The sequence below is a fragment of the Haliotis rubra genome, unplaced genomic scaffold (genome assembly GCF_003918875.1).
Source record: "Haliotis rubra isolate DU_JTF1 unplaced genomic scaffold, ASM391887v1 Scf741, whole genome shotgun sequence".
Lineage (NCBI taxonomy): Eukaryota > Metazoa > Mollusca > Gastropoda > Lepetellida > Haliotidae > Haliotis > Haliotis rubra.
This window is the reverse complement of record NW_025767459.1, coordinates 234,203-256,962: the sequence shown is the minus strand read 5'-3', so window position 1 is coordinate 256,962 and position 22,760 is coordinate 234,203. Positions and strand designations below refer to the sequence as shown.

Sequence of the window (22,760 nt, the reverse complement as noted above, 5' to 3'; positions counted from 1 at the left end):
GTGGTATACAGGCGAGGAGACTAACCACTAGTCTCTGACATGAATATATCTAACAGAAGAAACAGTTCATAATAAAAAATAAAAAATAATAATGAAAAGGAGCCTTGAGACTACTGTGAAAATCTACACTTGCCACATATTCGAGACTTTGACTTTCTTGGATATATCTGTTTCAAGGTCTGACTAACAAACAAGTATCCACCTTGAAATGGGCCGTGATAAACACATTGGTCTTCGCCTTCTATTTAAAACACTATAAAGGCTGGAGGAGACTAACAACTAGTCTCTGAAATGAATATATCTAACAGAAGAAACAGTTCATAATAAAAAATAATAATGAAAAGGAGCCCTGAGACTACTGTGGAAATCTACACTTGCCACATATTCGAGACTTTGACTTTCTTGGATATATTTGTTTCAAGGTCTGACTAACAAACAAGTATCCACCTTGAAATGGGCCGTGATAAACTCATTGGTCTTTGCCTTCTATTTAAAACACCATAAAGGCTGGAAATGCTATGTTTTGTCTGAGAACCATCCATTTAAGAAACTAGATTAAGAATCTTGAGTTCATCTAGTAGTGAGGTAAGGTTTCGTAATTCATACATCATATATATCATTTGCACCATAGTTGATATTACCACCATTATGTATATCATCAACACCATAGGTGATATTTCAATTCCCCACATGGGTACTTAGGTGTGAATATTGCTAAAAGCGGCGTAAAACATACTCACTCACTCTCATAGTTGATATTACCATCATATATGGATATGATCAACACCATTACCTTACAATCACCAGTATTTGATAAAAGAATAACTGGCAGCGTTGTTTAACATCATTATTGTACCATTATTGATATCAATAACATCATCATTGTACTATTCCCCACACCAATAACATCATCTCCGTTGTATAATTTTTGTACCATTACTAATATAAATAACACCATTATAGTACCATTATCAACATCAATAACATCCTCATTGTTGTATAATTTTGTATCATATAATAACATCATAATTGTACCATTATTGACATCAATAACATCATCATTGTTGTATAATTTAATACCATATGATAATATCATAATTGTACCATTATTGACATCAATAACATCACCATTGTTGTATTATTTAGTACCATATAATAACATCATAATTGTACCATTATTGACATCAATAACATCATCATTGTTGTATAATCTTGTACCATATAATAACATCATAATTGTACCATTATCAACATCAATAACATCATCATTGTTGTATAATTTAGTACCATATGAATAACATCATAATTGTACCATTATTGACATCAATAACATCATCATTGTTGTATAATATTGTACAATATGAATAACATCATTATTGTACAGTAAAGATTTTTGGAAATGTGATAAGGCCTGATAAATCTGACTGACAGTTGTATATTTCATCTGTTTAAATCAATGATATTGTCAAGTAACAGTCAGTATCTTATTTCAAATCAAGCCATGTCACACACACTGACATCAACACTCTCTGATTTCATAAATCATAAAGTAAACATAGACTGCTCAAATCTAACACTAAACTTTCTACAGATGTCACACCTGTGTCCACTCTGACCTCTGACCTTGTCTTAATGATATTGACATGTCGTACAGGTATGTTACAGGTGTCATAGATCATATGGACAGTGTCTAGAAAGGGTACACCTGTGCTGGCCGCTATCACTCACATATCTTGTCAAACACTGACATACACGACACCTGAGTGACATCTAGGACACAGGGCCAAGCACTGTAGTATGTAGGTTTGTGTGTCAATTGCATCGTGGGAAAAAACCTACATCTATTGAAAAACACTGCCGAAGTGAAAGGCATTTTTGTCTGGCTAAATTATACACTATAAATAACCTTGATGTTTCTCAAAGGTATAAATCTAACCTTATTTAGTTGCCATTATGGGTTATGGCTTTCAAATAGAGAGAACTTCTGTGGTAAATTGGTTAAAAGAAGGCATAAAGAAAGGCTTGTATATCTGGTTATATAGTTCAGATGCTATAATCAAAGGCATGTTTCAGATCCAGCTCAAATAACGATAAAAATAACTCATATGTAGGTAATGGATTAAATTATTGTAAGCACAATATTTTTTAATGACCTGTTTGGAAGAATATGGAATATTGTTGTGCGTAAATATGTAATAAACACGACAAACTTTACACAGCAGCTATCAAAACAAGAGGTGGTGTATTCTACATCTACTACTCTGACATACAGACCCTGAAACAAATAAGGCAACAACAAAAAAATGTGTCCGTTTCCGGTAACCCGACCGAACCTATCCTAAACACCCCACCCCCACCCCTAAATACTTTTTTAACAAAGTCAAAGACATGACTGGAGTGCATTTCAACTCATCATTTTCATCCAAATCGAGTATGATATTTTTATGTTTTTCAGTGTACGTAGGGTTAAAATGAATTGCATTGAATTGGCACAATGGGCTCTCACTGACAAAACCTGCAAATAAATAACATAAATAATGATTTGATATAGAAATCTATCAATGTTTCATCACAAGGCATTGTCACAACATGATATGGTGTCTTTGAAGACATTCTCAGGTGCCCATCTGGTGCTACTAGAAAAAAAAATGTTAAAAAAATAAATAAATAAAACCGACCCACCTACCCTATTTTTAAAAAGCATGTAATAGGAAACGGACATATATATTTTTTGGCCTAAACCCAATATAACCCATGCAAGTCGAGAATGTGTGGTAAGTCCTTATTTACCACAGTTTCAGTAAAATTAATAAAGTCTCTGGTCTCCTTTTTATTGTATTTTACTTTAATTCAAAACCTTTTTTGAAATATCTTCATTTCAGAGATTCACTGTTAGTCTATACATCTTCCTACCCTATTTTTAAATGAAATAAAATCAGAACTTTTACATCATTTACGTATGCATTAAGTCTGATTAAAAGATTTGGCCTGGGTAGTCTCATAAGTTTACAAATCTAAAGCCTGTCATGGCACAGCAAATACACAAGGAAAATATCAACATGCTTTTCTATACATGTATGTATTGGGTCAAATACATGTTTGTTCAATACGTGGTCCGCTGGTTTTCATACGACCAAGCTGCCGTCCCCTATTCTTCAACATGCTATATATATCCCACCTGACATTATATTCATAACCATCAACCACAGCCATATATCAAATCCACAAAGCCTGTATCAATCAGTAAAGAACTCAACCAAAACATTGGAATTGAACAGCATAGCGGGCATTGGCCTGCTTGACACAGAATAAACATTACTATCAGCTTCGACAATAACCCAAATGGAATGCCCCTGGACAATAAACCTTCAAACATCATAACAAGAAGTAACATTGTTTATAATTCAGCTCCCTACTTCCCAACCAATGAGAAAAAATGCCTGTAGGGTTATCAAACAGAGTTATCTTCCTTTGTTGAAGGACCACCTGGTGTGACATTAAAGCTAACTGTAGCCAGATGACCAGTGAAGGGCAAAAGCTGGATCTATTGTCAAGAGTAGGGCAGTTGATGGGGAAATTACAGTCAGATCCCAGATGGTTGCGGATAAAGGGACGGCAAACACTACAGAGAATGCATCAGCATGTCTGGCCATTGTGTCCGGCGCTTCTGAAACCTCATGTGGTGATCCAACTTGAGGACCAGCAAGCATTAACAAGAAATTAATGTTGAAACCAATTTGGATAAATCGCTGGATCTGCATACTCATGTGTGATAATGAATCTGTCTGAGGTCATGGACTTGTAGGCTAGACATTTTAACATGTGAATAGAATTCTAGAACAACCTAATCAGTGAATGATACCAAATATGACTGATTTCCGAGGGCCTTACTTATCCAATTATCCACAGACATTGGAATGTAATTGGATCATTTAGAATGCATAGGTGATCTCCATGGTTACACAGACCCTACTGGCACCATAGTCTGGCAGGTTATCGTCTGTTCAATACAATAATACATTTATGCCGCCTCCAGGAATGTACTGACCCAATTTGTCTTTTCTTTTTACCACCATGTCAGTTGACTAATTTCAGTAATGAAATATCTTTGAATAATATCAAACTGGGAATATCTTACTAATCTGAGTGATAAAGACTTAAAAATAGGTCAAGGAAAAATGGTTGTAAGAGTTGTGCCATTTAATAAACTTAATAAGCATTTTTTTAAAAATGTTAATGCTATTCCCCTACAAATCCTAGAGCGAAAAGCTTAGAAACCAAGCAAACAAACATAATACCTCAAATGACAAATGTCTGCCCACATATTGTTAATGTTTTGTATGGAATAACTTATATGTTCAGGATATCAGACAAAAATTTAAATAGATCTATCTACCTACTACATGCTGTGATCCAAAACTTGTTAACATACTGTGTTTTCAATGTGGAGCTTTTGGGGTGGCTATCGATATAGATCAAAGAGATCGATAACTTTTACCTAAATATCGATTGATTTCTGATAAATTACAGAGAAGTTACATTGAGCAAGAATGCCAAAAGATCTGAAAACAAATCAACATATTTCACATCACTGGTGAGTGGTGACTTACATTTGCATGGATCACCAACAAAACAGTATCCTGAACAAAATGTCCAAGCACAAATAATGACCTCACTTTGTGTATTGTGAGATTATATTAAAACTTCATTTCATCACAAAAGCTTATTTATCATATTATCAATGACGCAAGTTTTATATCAGTAACCATTCCTAACATTTCCCATCAACAATATTTCCAATAATCAATCATTTTAGCCAGAAGTATAGAGCTCAGATTGAAGTACTCGAAATGGAATGTGGAAGTGAAATATCACATTTCAAAAACCCATTTTCAGTTATACTTGAAACACACTCTCTAGGTCAATTTCTATTTCAGTTTGAAATATACATATGTTGAAAGTGTAGCAAATCAATGAATAAATTCAAACAGGTAATATGTCACCTACAGGAAACCCTAAATATTAAACATAAACAAAACATGCAACCCCACCGTCACAAACTGCCCCTTCCCGATACAGAGCAGCAATTGAATGTCTCCACCTTTATTACTCTCCATCACCTCAAAAGTGCTGATGTTGGATAATCTTGTATCTGATCATATTTCTTCTATAAGACACCATTTTATACAAACAGGAACAAAGAATATGGTCTGTGGATAGAACCATGGCAACCTGACCATGCTTATCTTTGTTATAGAGCTGTATTTTATGCCTGAATACCGAAGCAAAGATTGTTGGCACCATGATGATGGAATTTATGCAAGAACCATGGCCAACCTATTCTTGGATCCTTAATTGTCATATTCTGCTGCACAGCAAGTTGGAGGGATCTAATACTATCAGCATCTTAGCTCTCAGACCAAATTGACCCCAATTTCCAAACAGCATCTAGCAACTGAGGTCCTATCAATCCTTTATAACTTTTTTACACATTCTGACGCACAAGCTGGTATGAATAATCCAAGGAACTACAGCAAGTGATCGAATTAATCAGGGGTGATTCGCGAAATGAAACCATTATTTCCAAGACAAACTGATCACCAGTTAGGACTCTGACCTCTTTCCTGGGATGCCTATCAGGCCACCAATTCTCTGGCGTTAAACTTGTCTGGATAAGGTGTTATTCAATACAAACAGTGCCACTATTCACAGACTGCCAGGAACAAAGTCTCTGAGGGTTTTGGTAATGATGGTATAGGAAATTATTCCATGTAGCCTTCTATTAACCTGTTCGTGTACTCCGCACGCTGATTGCATCACATCCGTGGAATAAATAATTTTGACATTAATGACTGTGACAGTGTCTTATCATGCAAAAACTACCAACTTGATTTCCTCTGGGTCAGGCCTTCAAATACAACAAACATCATGTAGAAACCAATTCTCAGAACAATTCGACTACAAATTCCTAGTGAGAGAAATATATCACAATGTGCAAGTTTAGCAACTTTGCAAAACTTAGTGAAGTAGAATTTGTTTCATTCTAACAGAAACAGATTTAGTTAACAACGCTAATCATGTTAACAGCTGATTTGAAATTATGTGAATTGTTATCAGTAACGAAGGACATGATTATGCTTGGTGCAAACTTGTTTGTTTGTTTAATACCGCAATCAGCAATATTCCAGCTATATGGCGGCGGTCTGTGAATAATAGAGTCTGGACCAGACTATCCTGAGATCAACATCATGAAGCAAACAATATGCTTTTCATTGTCACTTTACCCGTGAAGGTCCGGGTTAGAATGAACCTTCAGTAACCATGCTTGTCGAAAGAGGCGACTAACGGGATCGGGTGGTCAGGCTTGCTGGCTTGGTTGACACATGTCATTGGTTCCGAATTAGGCAAATTAATGCTCATGCTGTTGATCACTGGATTGTCTGGTCCAGACTCGATTATTTACGGACCGCCACAATAAAGCTGGAATATTGCTGACTGTGGTGTATAACTAAACTCACTCACTCACTGTCATTTTTAAGAAAGCTTGTAAATGTTGTTTGTATTTACAATCGAGCACTCAAGTAAGCCCTCATATTTGTTGATGACTAAATGTAACAAGCGAGAATTGGTAATGTGATAATGTACCTGATACAGATAACAGAGATGTGTTTTGGATACCAGTGAAGATCCTGGTTAGAAATGGTCCTATTCAGTAACCCATGTCGTAACAGGCAACTAACGGATCCGGTGGTCAGGCTCCCTGACTTGGTTGACCCATGTCATCGTATCCCAATTGTGCTCATGCTGCTGATCACTGGATTGTCTGGTCCTGACTCGATTATTTAAAGGCCACTGACACATAGCTGGAATATTTCTGAGTGCAGCGTAACACTAAACTCACTCACTCACTCATTATGTATTGGACCTTATGTTCACAGTGTCTTGGCGATAGTTATTTCCTTGTAATGTTTTGATAATCTTATATTTTTTGTTAAATTCAATTTTCAAGGGGCACTTTCTTTCACCTGGCAGTTTATACATTATTCATATCAATATGACTCTCTCACACGAGATGAACACTAAATCAATTAAACAACAACACAATCTGTGGGGTATTGAATATTCTAATGTGCACACACTTCAGTATTAAATCAATGTCTTCTAAAAGTCCATAGATGTAAAGCATCTTGGTAGACATCTTCAGATTGTCATGTTATGACTCATGCCAAAACAGGGCCGGTGGTGTAGCCCTGTGGTTAAAGCGTTGGCTCGTCACGCCGAAGACCCGGGTTCGATTCCCCACATGGGCACAATGTGTTAAGCCCATTTCTGGTGTCCCCCGCCGTGATATTGCTGGAATATTGCTAAAAGCGGCGTAAAACTAAACTCAGTCAGTCATGCCAAAACAGCTTGTGACAGGGCTGGCTATATCATGGAGAACTGGTGAAGGTTTGGCGTCAGAATAGCTTGCACTGTTCAAGTATGTAGAACAGGGGTGGTGGGGTAACCTAGTGGTTAAAGCATCGACTTATCACACTGAAGACCCGGGTTCGATTCCCCACATGGATACAATGTGTGAAGCCCATTTCTGGTGTTCCCTTGCGTGATATTAATAGAATATTTTGAAAAGCAGCGTAAAACAATACTGACTGACTAACTCACTCACTCACAAGTGTTGACTGAAATGTGTCCTGTCACTGTGTGTCATTGAACCTTGAGTGAGTTGATAGTTGCTCATGACCTCGACCACTGGTTTGCCCAAACCACATTCCATTATTCATAGGCCATCTCCATACATCACCAATATTTCACAGTTTTCTACACGAAAAGTTCATTCTTCAACCCTGAATATATGCCGGCACTGTTTCTGTTTCTAACCGTCAAGGGGCGGTGGGGTAGCCTAATGGTTAAAGTGTTGGCTCGTCACGCCGAAGACCCGGGTTTGAATCCCCACATGGGTACAATGTGTGAAGCCCATTTCTGGGGTCCCCCGCCATGATGTTGCTGGAATATTGCTAAAAGCGGCGTAAAACCAAACTCAGTCAGTCAGTCTAACCATCAAACAGAGCTGAGGCCTGGTTCCAATAGAGGGAACCAGTAAGTGCTCTGACCAATGAGAGCTCAAGTTTCATCACACAAACGGTATTGCTTCTCCTGCACCATGTGGGAAAGCCTTGTAACCATCTGCTCTCCTCACTGTATATCAGGCAGTGGTGGGTATCACACACACGATTCAAACACAGAGTAGGGCACTCTATACATATCATCATGCTATTATATAATCTACAACAGACACTGTTACACTGTATGTATTCACAGAGGATTTATGAAGAAGTGCAGACCAACATGTGAAGCACTGACAAAGCCTTGATACATGTAGAAAATGGCAAACTAATGCAAAAAATCTGGACTTTTTCATGTAATACATGCATATTCATTGTTGAAAACACCTTCAAAGGGAGGTTTGGATGATGAATTTCACGAGTGAGTGAGTGAGTGAGTGAGTGAGTGAGCAATATTCCAGCAATATCATGGTGGGGAACACCAGAAGTGGGCTTCACACATTGAACCCATTAGGGAAATCGAACTCGTTCATTTGGCATGACGAGTGAACTCTTTAACCACTAGGCTACCCCCCCACCCCCCACCCCTCTATGCACTATTATGATGAGCATGTATATACATCACAGAGCCTAGACTAAGGCTTACACAGAGCCATGTATACTCTTTAGTTCCATATCTTTTTCTGCATTCCATATTCCCATCATCTACGATGTCAATATTCAATATCTCAAAACAACAAAATACCATCAGTATTCATGTACCTATTTAGGATTCAAATAATTAAAAACAGCTTGTAAGATAATCAACAGGTTGTCATGGCAACATACTTATGCGTGTACAATGTCATGGTTGTAATCTTGCATCTAGGGACCTCTAGGAAACTAACTGCACGACTTGCAGCATGACCGTGTGATAAATGATTCATGAGGGACAGTAATGAACAATCGTACATTGCAGATGCATATTACAAAGGAGCACCTTCCGGTAGTCCCTCAGCTGTAATTGAGGAAACAGTATGTCAGCTACGTCCTGCAATATATGAAATTGACATTTTTTCCTCTCAAGTTAACTTCCATTTCAGGATGTGCCAAATTACATACCATTACCTAATGCAGCATAGACTCTAGTAGAAAAAAAGTTTGAAAATTGACAACAGAAAAACTATACTGCAGGCATGCTCTTAAACATTTCTATGCTGAAATTGGTGTATAATTTTTACAATTATCATCTGTAAATGGTTATGTGTATATTCTTATTTATTTTGGGGCAGTGGGGTGGTTAAAGCATTACCTCACCATGCTACAGAGTTCAATTCCCCACATGGGTACAATGTGTGAAGCCCATTTCAGGTGCCCCCTGCCATGATATTGATGGAATATTGCTAAAAGTGGCATAAAACTAAACTCACATTAACTTATTCTATGTTTGTGTTTTGTACTTGTAATAATGAGTATCAAGATCTGGAATAAGCTGCAGCCATAATGTCATTTTGAGTGAGTGAGTTGGGGTTTTACTCTCAGCTTTCAGCAATATTCCAGAAATATCACTGCAGAGAAGACCAGGAATAGGTTTCACACATTCTGCTATAGGGAATTGAATCAGGGTTTTCAACATGACAAGCAAATGCTTTAACCACTCAGCTAACACACCTCCTCATGTCATCTTGAGTTATCATATTTCATAATCTTACATAATAATCTTACATGACATAACTTTTCTAGAAATCAGTCCCTTCCAGACACAACCCAACACAAAAATGTCAACAGTCTCTTTTCTTCAAGTTAAATATATCTCAGTTTGCTTTTACTGACATAGTCAGTTGTATTTGCTAGTTTCTGCTACTTAAAACTTCTTATCATTTAGATTTGGACCTTCTAATCCTCCAGTACCACCTGATTCTGATCAGAGATTCAAAGGTGATTAAGCTTTGATCAAGCTTTGATTAAGCATGATTAAGCATGATTAAGCTTTGGATCTTCCAGTACAACCAGACTTTGATCACAGTGAGTATGTGAGTGTGGGTTTACACCGTTTTAGCGATATTCCACCAATATCACAGCAGGGGACACCAGAAATGTACCCATGTGGGGAATCGAACCCAGGTCTTTGGCATGATGAGCGAACGCTTTAACCACTAGGCTACCCCACTGCCCCTACTTTGATCCGAAGTCTAGTGTACAGCCATGCACATGACTAAAGAACCACCTGATTCTGATCAAAGATTCCCCTGTATATTCAGGCATATGAAACAACAGACAAATAGGTTCCTGATATACTAGATATTGATATATTAATAATGTTAGCTTCCAATGCTAAAGAACCACCTGATTCTGATCAAAGATTCCAATATATTATCTTGATGCACATGATTACATTTTAGACCTTCCAATACTAAAGAACCACCTGATTCTAATCAAAGATTCCAATATATTATCTTCATGCACATGGTTACGTTTTAGACCTTCCAATACTAAGCACCACCTGATTCCAATGAGAGATTCCCCTGTATATTCAGGCATATGAAACAACAGACAAATAGGTTCCTGATATACTAGATACTGATATATTAATAATGTTAATTGTATTCCCCATAATGTTCCACTGGATCAATACAAGCATGAAACATTTCCACTGAAGATAAATAACAAACGCTGAATAACCTGCTTGTGTCCCTGAACCGTATTACTCACACCTGATCCAAACACTGACATCATGCCGTCCTAATATAGTACAGTTCTACAGCCTTCATAGTCCATGGCGGCACGCAATACCATGATTCATTGCATCATGGAACATGTCCGCCATTCTTGCCTTTAAAGGAAATATTTGCTAGTTAAAATGTGTGCAATACAAACAACCAATTTAACCCATGTTTATGTACAGGAATCAATAGAGACACACAAAAATTAGTTATTATTTGGGTCTTATCATTATTAGATGGGGTTTAGGTGGGGGTTAAGGTGGGGAAGGGGGAAATGAAAGTTGGTAGGGAAGGCATTGAAATGAACAAGGACAATAGTTCTATGGATAAAGAACTATACTATTCACACTTTGCTAAGGATCTAATCATGGATTCAACAGAAAACTATGATGTGTGGTCAACTTGGATATAAATAGGTATCTAAGCTTATTGTTAGCATTGATCCTAGGTTTCAGTGTGTCATTTCATCTTGTGGATCCCATACCTGCTATTGACAGGTGTTGTGTACTTGTGAATGACTCATTCCATGATATGCAAAATGGTTGATTGGTGCCATGAAAACCATTTTATGGTTACTCATGTATCAAGTGCATAAGGTTAGATGAAAGTGACTGTTTGCCTAAAGAGGGGTTACCATATTATTAGTTATCCAGTTTTAAATAGAGTCAATTTCAAATTATGAATCTACGTTAAAGGTCACATGCAACCAAACATTAACATAATTAAAACACAATTATCACTTCTTCATGACATATAATATGCATTGCTGATTATGAAAAAACAAATAAACAAAATTATAAGGGTATAATCACAAATCAAAAGTGCAATATTTTGTACTTGGGTTTACCTCCCTCGAAACGAAGCAGCCGGGATACCGAACCCAGTCAGAGCGGGTGGGTGTGCACTCAAGTGTAACGGCTGGTTCATTTGCAGGTGCCGCCTTCACGGCTCATTGTGTGTGTATATATAGAGATGTTGGGTTTTGTAAATAAATGCTCATTTTTTGTGTATAACATTTTGCAATCAACAGACATCATAACATGTCATGTGTTCAAGTATCACACCTGCCTGTCTGTGTAATTACATAATGTGACAGAGACCGAACTCGGGCCATGAATCAATGCGTTTTGTTTATGGTGTATAGCCTGATTGGTGTTAAGTTCAAATTGCATGTGGTCAGTGATCGCAGTTGTGTATTGAATATTGTCATTAGCAGACAGGCAGGCAGACACACAGGTGTCAATAAAACAAGACATTGAGTTTTGTCTGTGACAACGACATATCTATATCACAGTTAGAAATTGTGTCAACGCTAAATAATGACATTAATGACATGTGTTTTAATTATGGTTGATTTTTGGTTGCATGTGACCTTTAAGTATCGAACTGAGAAAGTGACTCGCTAAGAAGAACGTGTGGTGAAATAGACAAATGAAATTATATAAACAGTTTATTTACTGTCATAACATATAAAAAGCTCGCGCATGTGAGATATCAACAAAACATTAGGAAAATAGCTCACACCAAAGCCTTCACCGAGTATTCACCAGACAGCCCGCTTCCAAGTTCGCGAACCTATTCCACTGCGCACATGCTATGAGCGCAGCCCAGCTGTTGAAACCCGTTTTCCCCCAAAATTTTCGGGGGGGAAATTAGTGAATCGTTTGAACTCCGATTTCGCGCGGTTTTTTCATCGCGTTATTTTTCTTTATAACTTGAATTTGCATTTTTGATGATTTGTTTCGGTACGTCCATACCGAAAGGTATCAGAATCTGCAAAGTTGTGTTTTACGTTGCATTTGACCTTTAAGTAAAGTTGCGATCCTTAGCAAAGTGTGAGTAGTATATCTAGTACAGTGTATGCCACAGCTACCACTATCCATAGAAGTATTACCCTTGATCATGGCACCAACTTCTAAATACCACTCAAAGAAGATAGGGCATGAAAATGACCCCCTCCACCCCATATTAACAATTGACAGTCCTTTGATCAAAACAAGGTCTTTCAGTTACATTTTGTACCTGGCAACATATTCTTTAAATTTAAACTTAGAGTATTGAGAGTAACATCCATTAAATCATTCTAAATTTATACAAAATATATAGATGAGAAAGATTAGCATAACTACTATTTTTCGTAAATTGTGACCTTAGTATTAATTTCAATGAAAGATTTCAGGTATAAGATAAACGAAAAACATCATACATTTAATGTGTCTATCAATTTCTTTATTTGATATTACCCTAATGATGAATACAACAAAAGGTCATAGTTCAGCCACGGAATTGGTAAGCTCCAAGCTTGTTTTAATGCTCTTTCTGTAAGGTATTAGTGTTCTGGGATTGAAATAGGTGAGTTTCTAATGTAAATCACAACCACTAGAAGACAGGTGTCTGGAATCCTTATAGATACTTATCGTAAAGAGAGACACACGACCTCAACGATAACAGACAGTGGGCTTCAGTAAATAAATAGAACACCCTTATGCCAAATGCATCCTGAAATAGATTCGCCAGAGATTAAATTGATTTGGTTCTGCCATAAGTTCTTTCCGGGATGAAAGGAGAAGACGGTATCTTGAGAAAACACGAGGTTTAGTTTGTCAGATTCCGAATTACCCTTATTCTTCAGTCACTTACGAGTGTCTAAAATTTAGACGTCCGAGGTATTGCCATGGCGACCACCATGGAATCGATTTCTGACATTGAACAGACAAGAAAGAGTGAACACACAAAAAATGTTATTAACCCGCGGAGCTGGAACGGGAGAACAACATGCGCGTTATATCTACGCATGTAATAACTAGAGAATGGGTATTATGTGGTAATTCATGACGAGAATTACTTGCGACATTTCGTTACATATTATGTGCACGCGCTAAATATTTGAATATGCTTAAGTGCTGGTGGAACATTGGTAGGTCAATCATCAGGTTGGTACCAGCTTTGGTCGACCTTGAATGTCCATTAGTGAAATTGAACGAAAGCCTCATTAACGGTCTAACACCAGCAGGGAATAACCGACGTTGCAATCTTGTTCTCGTGAAGAACGAATAGCAAAACGGGAAAATTTAGGTCAAAATGACTGAAATCATACATTATAATTAAATATACAACAGCACTGACGCTAACACTAACAGTAGAGAGAATTCATTCCATTCGAGACGTGTCTCTGACCAATTCTAAAAACGTAATCCCCATTATGTTTTTATGACCGATATTCGTGCCAACACACCGAGTGTGGAGGGTTTAATTTTAATATCGTTCTTCGACTGAACAGACATAATACATAACTTATGTCTTTCTTAAATCTGAATCTGCATTAACTCTATATCCCAAAGGCTTACGTATAGCTTTAACGAACAAAGCCCTAATCGGACAGGTAGACGTTCTGACCCAGTGACCTGAAAACCACTTCATAATCAGGTCAAGTACAGATGCAATCGCCAACACGCGTTGTGTCTGACACAAAAAACAGTGTGATATATATCTCAAACGGAAACCCTTATACATAATTCTCCGACAACTTTTGTTCGAAAGTCGCACATGTTGTTAAAGGTATTGCCGACTTGTAAACACAAGCTACTGGGCAATGGCCTCAGATGCACTCGATGCCTTTGAATGTTAACGATCAACTTATACACCCGATCTGCGTTACGTGATACCTAAGTATACTTGCTTAGTGAGGGTGTTTGTATAACTGGAGATAACTAGAAATGTAATAGTGTTGTAGAAAAGTGTATTTCCAATGATGAGCTGATTATTATATACGACAGTGTTACAGATATCACAAAAGTGGACATATTGGACGCTCGTAACATTTCAAGCGTCGTTTGATGAATGGTTTAAACAAACACGTTTAGCATGAGTTCATATATCATGCACTGCGTGAAGAAATATGCCCCGTCGGCATAAACTGACATCGATCGGGATTGCTGGCAGCTTTTAAAAAGAAATTATTACCTTAGGGCAAAAAAACCCAACCAATATCGAACCATAAAATGTCAAAGTTCTGTTTCATGCATAAAACGGACATTGCAAAAGCAAATATGCAGCTGAAAACATGTTGACATTTCTCTAAACATAGCTTTGGGCGAATATTAGGTAATATATTCAAACCAAAGCCAGTTATCTAACCTTATCAACAAGATCAAGATGGCCACAACGCCATCGGAATAATCGATAATATCCCTTAAAAGACTGCCATATGGCAGGAATATTGTTGAGTGCAGCGTTAAACAACAAACCAACCAACCAACCTTAAAACTTCATGGTTTTCAGAAAGTCCTAACAAGTACCGTGGAGCCGTAATTTCATCAACCCTTATCTAGAAACCTTAGAAAACCTTGCCATAACACTCAACATCATATTATGTATGTAACAAAAGGCTGTTGACACCGACATAACCTGCTTTCAGCGTCCATATAATTTTCTGATTGTTATTCCATGAGGGCAAATGGCCAAAACGTAAGAATTGTTTGGACGTATAGAATGTAAACATAGCATACAATGCTATTTGTTGGTAAATTATAGCGTAGGGGTATTTTACAATTAGTTCAAGCATAAAGGTAAATAGATTTGATAGGTGAGCTTTAGGCAAAAGCAAATATGCTAAAGCAAACCGACATAGGAAGCACATAGTCCAGACAGTGCTGTTGATATTTCGTCTTAGTGTTTGGGGTGGGGGGTGGGGGGTGTTGGTTTATGTGCAAATACCAACTACACGAATTCTAAATGCCTTTTACTGAATGATATTGTATACTCATAGATGCATGTATTTCATTGAAACGGTGGCCATCGACCTTGTTCAAAAGATGAATCTATCCAAGAGACGTTTCTGCGTTGTGGTTAATTATGCATAGCCGCCATTTTAGTTGGCTTTGGGTCAATAACACGGATAAATATTTTAAGGCACAAAGGCGGCATAGAAATCTGAAAATATTACAACCCTGATGCCGTTGTTGGATGTTCGAGTGATTTCAGTCACACGTGAAAATCCGCTGAAAGCCCTGACTGCCTGACACTCCTACCACGATAATGGCGGAAGTGTTATCAAAACACACGTCAAACATTCAACATCAATAATTGAAGCATCGATTTAAAAAAAGCATGTAATACTGAAACAAATTAAGAATACTGAGAGTCATTCAGCTATCACATGTGACAGGTAACAATTCAAATGTAGATGAGTCAATGGAAAATGTGACTACCGTACTGATCAAAATAAACTCACCTCAGTATGTCCTTCATATGCAGCCATATGCAGCGGTGTCCATCCCGAGTTGTCCCGGTGCATTTCATCCAGACCTCTGTCCAGTAGTTGTTGGACAACGGCTACACTTCCTTGCGCCGCCGCCACACACAACACGGTACGTCCTTCGGCGTCGATGTGGTCGACAGCCGCACCCCAGAAGAGCAGCTGAGCAACCACCTTGGCATGACCCATAGACGCCGCTGCCCATAAGGCTGTCCGGTTGTTGTGGTCGCTGTGGTCAACGTCGGCATCCCACTCCAACAGAAGCTCACAAACGTCGCTATGACCCTCGTAGGCGGCGACGACCAACGGCGTCATGCCGTCATGATCCTGGTGGTCAACCTCAGCCCCTCTTTCCAACAGGGAACTGACAACTTTCTCATGTCCTTCGCTTGCAGGAATGCACAACGCTGCAACTGACAACGCCGTCCTACCGTCACAGTCCTCGTGGTTAATATCCGCTTGGTAATCCAAAAGATGCTGCACGATCTCCACGTGCCCCATGTACGCTGCTGCAATGAGAGCAGTCCTGCCCTCGTTGTCAGCTTTGTTTACATTCGCGCCGTGTTCGAGCAATTTCAAAACAATGTCCTCGTGTCCACCCCATGCGGCTGCCCTGAGGGCAGTCCTCTGATCACTGTCAGCATGATCAACCTTCGCTCCAGCCTTCAGTAGAATTCCCACCACAGCGGTGTGTCCACCCCAGGCCGCAGACCTCAACGCCGTCCAGCCGTCGTTGTCGGCGTGGTCGACCTCGGCTTTAGCCTTAAGCAGGACCTCGACAACTTCGGCGTATCCCTGCCTAGCCGCTAAATTAAGCGGAGTCTGACCTGTCTTATCAATAGCTTCTATGCTGGCTCCTTTTGTCAGGAGTAAATTAACCACCTGCAGATTGCCCTGATGGGCAGCGGTGTGAAGCAGAGTCCGGCCATTGCTGTCCACTTGGTCAAGAGGAATATCAATATCTTGGAGGTCTTTCACCGACTCGGACTCATCCTTCCCCGACTGCTCAGTAATACCACTAGGGCGGACCTCATTAGAGGGCATCTTCGCCCCAGCGTCCAGTAAAAGTTTGAGAACTTTCTGATCTTTAGGGAGGCCGACAGACAAGCTATCTTCGACGTTCGCCCCAGATAAGAGCAACCACTGCACTATGTGGTAATGTTGGATGGGAGCCTGAAAGTTAGTCCTCACCAGATGTAAAGCGAAGTCCTGAACTTCCGCCGGTGTAAGATTGGGCGCGTTGCGAGTGGCATGCATAGCAAGCATCCCATGGCCTTCACTGGCATTGCACAGATATTTCTGAGTACAGTGTTTTACGTCAAGTAGCCACTCGGCAAAGCTGTGGTGAAAAAGTATCTTTGTCCCCGCTTTCCCATCAATGAGGATCTTTGACATGAGCCTCAGTCGTCTGACAAACTCCTCTCTGCTTAGACTTCCCGAGCAAGCATGGGCACATGAGAATAATTCATCCTCGGTCATCGGCCGGCGGGACGCCAAAATGGCGTTTAAAATTGGTTGTATTTTAGTAAATTGCTTCCGAACAAACAATCGTTGGCTGAGCCAGAGATACAACCCGTTAAGTGTGCCGGGGATCTCTCGAATTTCACGTAACATTATAAAGTTCTCTGCCACTCCGTCCAAAACTTTCTCTAAGTACAGGAAACAGCCATTACTTTTAATGTGAAGCTGGTTTAACATTTCAGCTGTTTCCTTGCTCAAATGTTGCCGGAGGGCTTCCTCTTGGTCCAGTCGACACAGAATGTACTGTTGCACATCACGAACAATGTGAGACTTTCTAAGATCGTCCAGGCTAATTTTTCTGAAACCTGTGAACATTCGAGTTACTGTTTTGCTTTGTTTACGAGAGGAACACACTAGGAGCAACCATTCTGGGAATAAAGGGTGGTGATTTGCAAGTAATTCAGCTAGGGTTCTGCTACAGTTGACTCTATCATTGATTGTCTGCAAATACGACTCGTCTATAGAATCTACAATCATGAATAACGTGCTTTTCGGCGGGTCAATTGTGGTCAGTGGCTGCAGAACCGCCTGTTTGAAAGCCTCATCAGGATCCCGTTCACATTCCGAGGGCTCCAATAATCTTTGTATAGATGGTTCTTGGATCTTTTCTCTGTACCCTATTAGTAAGTCCGATTTTGACAATTGGTCGACAAGATTGCGAATAAAATTGACCAGAGACAGGGTCTCGATATCGTTTGCTTGGCAAAAGTGGTAAGCAAGCAAGCGTTTGTTCAGCGTCGCCTGTTTGCCTTGAACCACAGTAGGCCACACCAGCTCGCAACATAGGGCAGTTTTCCCACACCCGGGGCCTCCCATGATTAAAGCCCCACAGGTCTTAGATGAGGGTCTATGTTCCACGCAATGGTTCACCTTGGAGAAGGCCCACTCACGGCAAAAGAACCGCTTTCCTTGCAGAAGACTCTGTGTCATGTTGATACTGCAGCAAGCAGACGACATAATTCGTCTATAACCGCCTGACTAGCAGACGACACAACGTAGATCAGGCATAATAACACAACACCACTCCACGGGTACTTCACTTGTTCAAACTGAACATCTCGGTTAACAATAACTCGTTACGGCTTACATTAAGCTCCAGGATGACACAATTCTATCTCCCTGGTAACAAACCATTCCACTGCTCTCGATGACCCTAATCATCCATACGCACACTGCTTGTTCTCACTGCGCGCTCCTCTTCAGACCCCACATCGCGCACTGATCATGAGGTGTGGTTGAGAGGGGGGTCGGGCCCGTCTGAAACGTGACCACCTTGGGCTAGTCTTGTCCCTTTGCGCTAGTCGACCTCACTCCTCGCAGGTCACGGGCTGAAATATAGACAGCCATTCATGAGGGAAATCAATACGGACAGCTCTCAAGCCATCAGTCTCTCACAAGCTCTCGCAATATGCAGATATCACTTATCGAACAGCATTTTAACAACACGAGTCGTTACTAGACATATTTTGCAGCACATCAACCAAATCTCGTTGATATTGCCCGTCCGGTGGATAATATTGTCATAATATGGCGAGAACCGATATGTAAACACAATAACGGGTTGTAACCCACATGGCGAGGGTACGTCGTTTGGCGGAATATTTCACAACCAAAATTCACCCCAACACAGTTTGAACCATACTTAACACGTCACAATACTTACTTCTGACGGAAATCCTGTTATAATCCAAAATCAGAATATTTTCCGACGCTCATGCCGACGCTGGACTGTCATTCAGACCGACCGGCTTCCGACACACGATCGAACGAACCACCGACTGTGTGGCGATATGTTCTCCATGCATAATTAGGTCTGGTGCGATTTCTCTCACACGGCGAGAAATTCAGCAAATGTGCACTAAAACTGTACTATGTACCAAACAAAAACACCTCCGAGTCACCCCTATACACAACATAGACACCTCGCTACCACACAGTGGAGCCATCCATTGAAAACGCTACGATGCTATTTTTACACACCACCGTCCACAAAGACTAGAGTACCGCAAAGGGGTGGGCTTGTGACGTCAGCCGTGCTCTGATTGGATGAGCGGAGGTTCTCCATGTATCTTTGTCAATGATTGACAGATAATTATTGACTGGACACAGTGGTGACAAAGGTTTAATAATCGGCCGAATATGCAGCGTTTGTGTAATATGAACGTAATTTGGAAGGATTACACGGTGAGGTCAGAAAATGTAAACCCTTTAGCGGGGTCAAATCTTCGAATAGGGCAAGGACTACGGTTATATATTGAACGCTGCCAACGTCGTCTTTATCGATTTTTTACCAAAAAAATCTAAGAATATGAAAAAAAGGCCACTATCCGCGTTCTCTCTAAAAGGTCGTCGCAGAATCGGTGCTGAGTAAGCCTTGGTGACTTTAAAGATATATGTATCGATCGGCTGATCAGAAACGTAATCAGATACTATGGTCGTCGTTTGAACGTTTCAAACATACAATAAAGAATGGTTCCTCGGGTTCAAGAGCCAAATAACAGGCTCGGCGTATTGTTAACATGGCGTTTTCTCAGTCTTGAATACAAGTAGTTAATTTCAAGCATTACTGCCAAATATGGCGTCAGAAATATCTTTTATTGCAAGTAAATTGGTTTTCACTTGGTTGTAATGCGGTAATGATTATTTTAGTGTTAATGTCATCTACGATTCAGTGACACTTGGATCAGATGACGGTGGCAGTTATGTCATTCTGCTTTCTGTCAAAGTCGAGCTAAAGCATCGGGTCTAAATTGATTAAATATACCACGTATATTCCCTATATCACAGCTTGTGGTAAATACAAAATTCAAATATATTTTTTGATAAAGTAACAATAAATATCATTATGACTGTGTTTTCATTTTGTTTTAATAATAATAATAATAATCAAGATTAGTATTTATTAAGCGCTTTATCCATCCACAAGGTGCATGTTCAAAGCGCACAAAAGAGAAAAGGTAAACGTAATGAAATAATAGTTTTAAATGAAATTAGGCAAACTTGCAAAAACATGTTTGTTTTCCGATAAATAATGCTGTTATTTATATTGGCATATCAAAAGTAATGATGTTATATGCAGATTTATCGATATTTAAGTTTGTATCTTTATTCTAATTATCATCATTATTATAGAATCAATAGAAATATAGAAATCAACTATTGTAATCAATCCAACTTTGGTAGAGTTTCATAATCTCATTTGTATCATATAAACTCGATCAGGAATTGATATTATAAAAATCAATATAATCCATCGATAAAAAGAACATATTTTAGAAATAGAGAATCTCACCCAAGTGTCTTCTGATATCAATTATATCAACACGAGTTGATAAAGTTACAAATATCCGAGGCTTGCCGAGGATATTTTTACTTTATCAACGAGTGTTGATATATTTCATATCAGAAGACACGAGGGTGAGATTCTATTTATCATCCAAAATCACTCTTCATTAATTTTCAATGAAAAATGTACATCTCTGAACATGGTACTGCCATTACACTTGCAGTGCAGCGATGTCATAGCATTGTGACGTCATCAAGTACATGACGTCATAGCATTGTCAGGGCATTGTACAATATCTACTGTGAAAACGATATCTCCTAGGAGATATCGTTTGATCTCACACAAGCGATATCTCCTGTGGAACACAGTTTTGGATGATAAGACTTTAGACATGCCTGGCGGAAACACAACACGGGTATATCGCCTGATCTCCCAGAGAACCACTATCTGCACACAACTCATGTTACCGTGTAATGAAGCCGAGAACATATTCCACTGCAGACTTGCGTAGGCTTTTAAGGCAATAATTATTAGTTTAAACCACAATTTCTAGATTATATGAATAAAAAGGACAAGTTGCAATATAAAACACTGTCAGTATTAGACCTGTCCGCTTAAGGACTTATTTCTACATAACGAAAGAATTATTACATATCTGTGGACTTATTCGTCAAATGGGTCTTGGAGCAAAGCTAATTCCTTTGCTGCGATGCCTGGGAAAAAGCTCTGAGGCCAAGTGAGGAATGCACGCACAGTCTATACGAAACGAGACTTAATCCTTTGTTTGGATAGAACAACTTATGTGTCCCCTGGGTGACGTGTTTTGGTATAATACGTGACAATGTGACATGTTGTTATGTCTGCGGGAGCCCCAGACAAAACAATAAACGATACGGTACGGTGTGGACTTTGTTGTGGTGGACCATAACGACTTTCTTTGATACGTCGGTGTGTGACCTACACAAATTAGGTGTTGAAGCGGATTGTAACGGTCAACGGGTTTGCGTGGAAACAAGTTTTAATCACGTACAGTGTACATATGTAATTAGTTTACGCTACATAAAGTCACCACACAGAAAATGAGGTCACGGCTTTGGTCGCTCTTGCTGTTGTCACCTTTACCAGGATATATGTATGAGTGAGTGAGTATGGTTTTACGCCGCTTTTAGCAATATTCACGGCGGGGGACACCAGAAATTGTCTTATCCATGTGGGAATTGATCCCGAGTCTACGTCGTGACGAGCGAACGCTTTAACCACTGGGCTACCCCACGGTTCCTTATTTGTATGAATATGTGAACATCACTATTTCTGCATTAAAATGTCAGAATCTGTCTTATGAGCAATACTAAGTACAAATATGTTAACACGGGGAGGGAACGTTTGGTCATTATTTTCATTTTTCTCTCATAAGCATAAACATTACTGACACGTGTACATATAATTTTCAGTAACTTCACTCATGCATGAAACATACACGACTAATGTAAAAATAACAATAAAGACATTCGATATTCGCATTTAATTGATATATTAAAAAAATATACGAAATATCAGTAAGAAACGGAGAGGGGATGTTTTCATTATGCATTTTAAATTATAAGCAGTTAGGGACACGTGTACATCGTTTTCAGTAACTTCGCTCATGCATGAAGTATTCATGCCTTGATTAAGTTAAAGAAATTTAATTACTATAATAAAAAGACTAATTAGGTTTTGCATTTTATTAAAAAATGAATATGACTATTGTGAAATAGTACGTACTTTAAACATATTTAATTACTGAATAAATGGCATAATAGTTCAACGCATGACAGATATAAGGATATTGAGAGTAACTACGTTTATAACGAACATGCTTGTAACGATCTAACGATCTTTTTGTTAATGCTTTTTTTTAATATTGCTGAGTGCGGCGTTAGTGAAATAAC

At 39.0% G+C, this 22,760-nt stretch overlaps 1 protein-coding gene across 2 annotated transcripts in view; it reads right to left on the bottom strand.

Moving 5' to 3' along the window:
* Nucleotides 1-19,527, bottom strand: part of LOC124259903 (ankyrin repeat domain-containing protein 50-like) — an 85,711-nt gene extending 66,184 nt beyond the window's left edge. For both annotated transcript variants that reach the window (XM_046694131.1, XM_046694130.1), the window contains exons 1-2: nt 19,207-19,527; nt 15,999-18,871 (exon numbers count right to left, since the gene is read on the bottom strand). In XM_046694131.1, the coding sequence (XP_046550087.1) occupies nt 15,999-18,500 (2,502 nt within the window). In that variant the 5' untranslated portion in view covers nt 18,501-18,871; nt 19,207-19,527. The remainder of the gene's footprint in view (nt 1-15,998; nt 18,872-19,206) is intronic.
* Nucleotides 19,528-22,760: the final 3,233 nt, after the last annotated feature.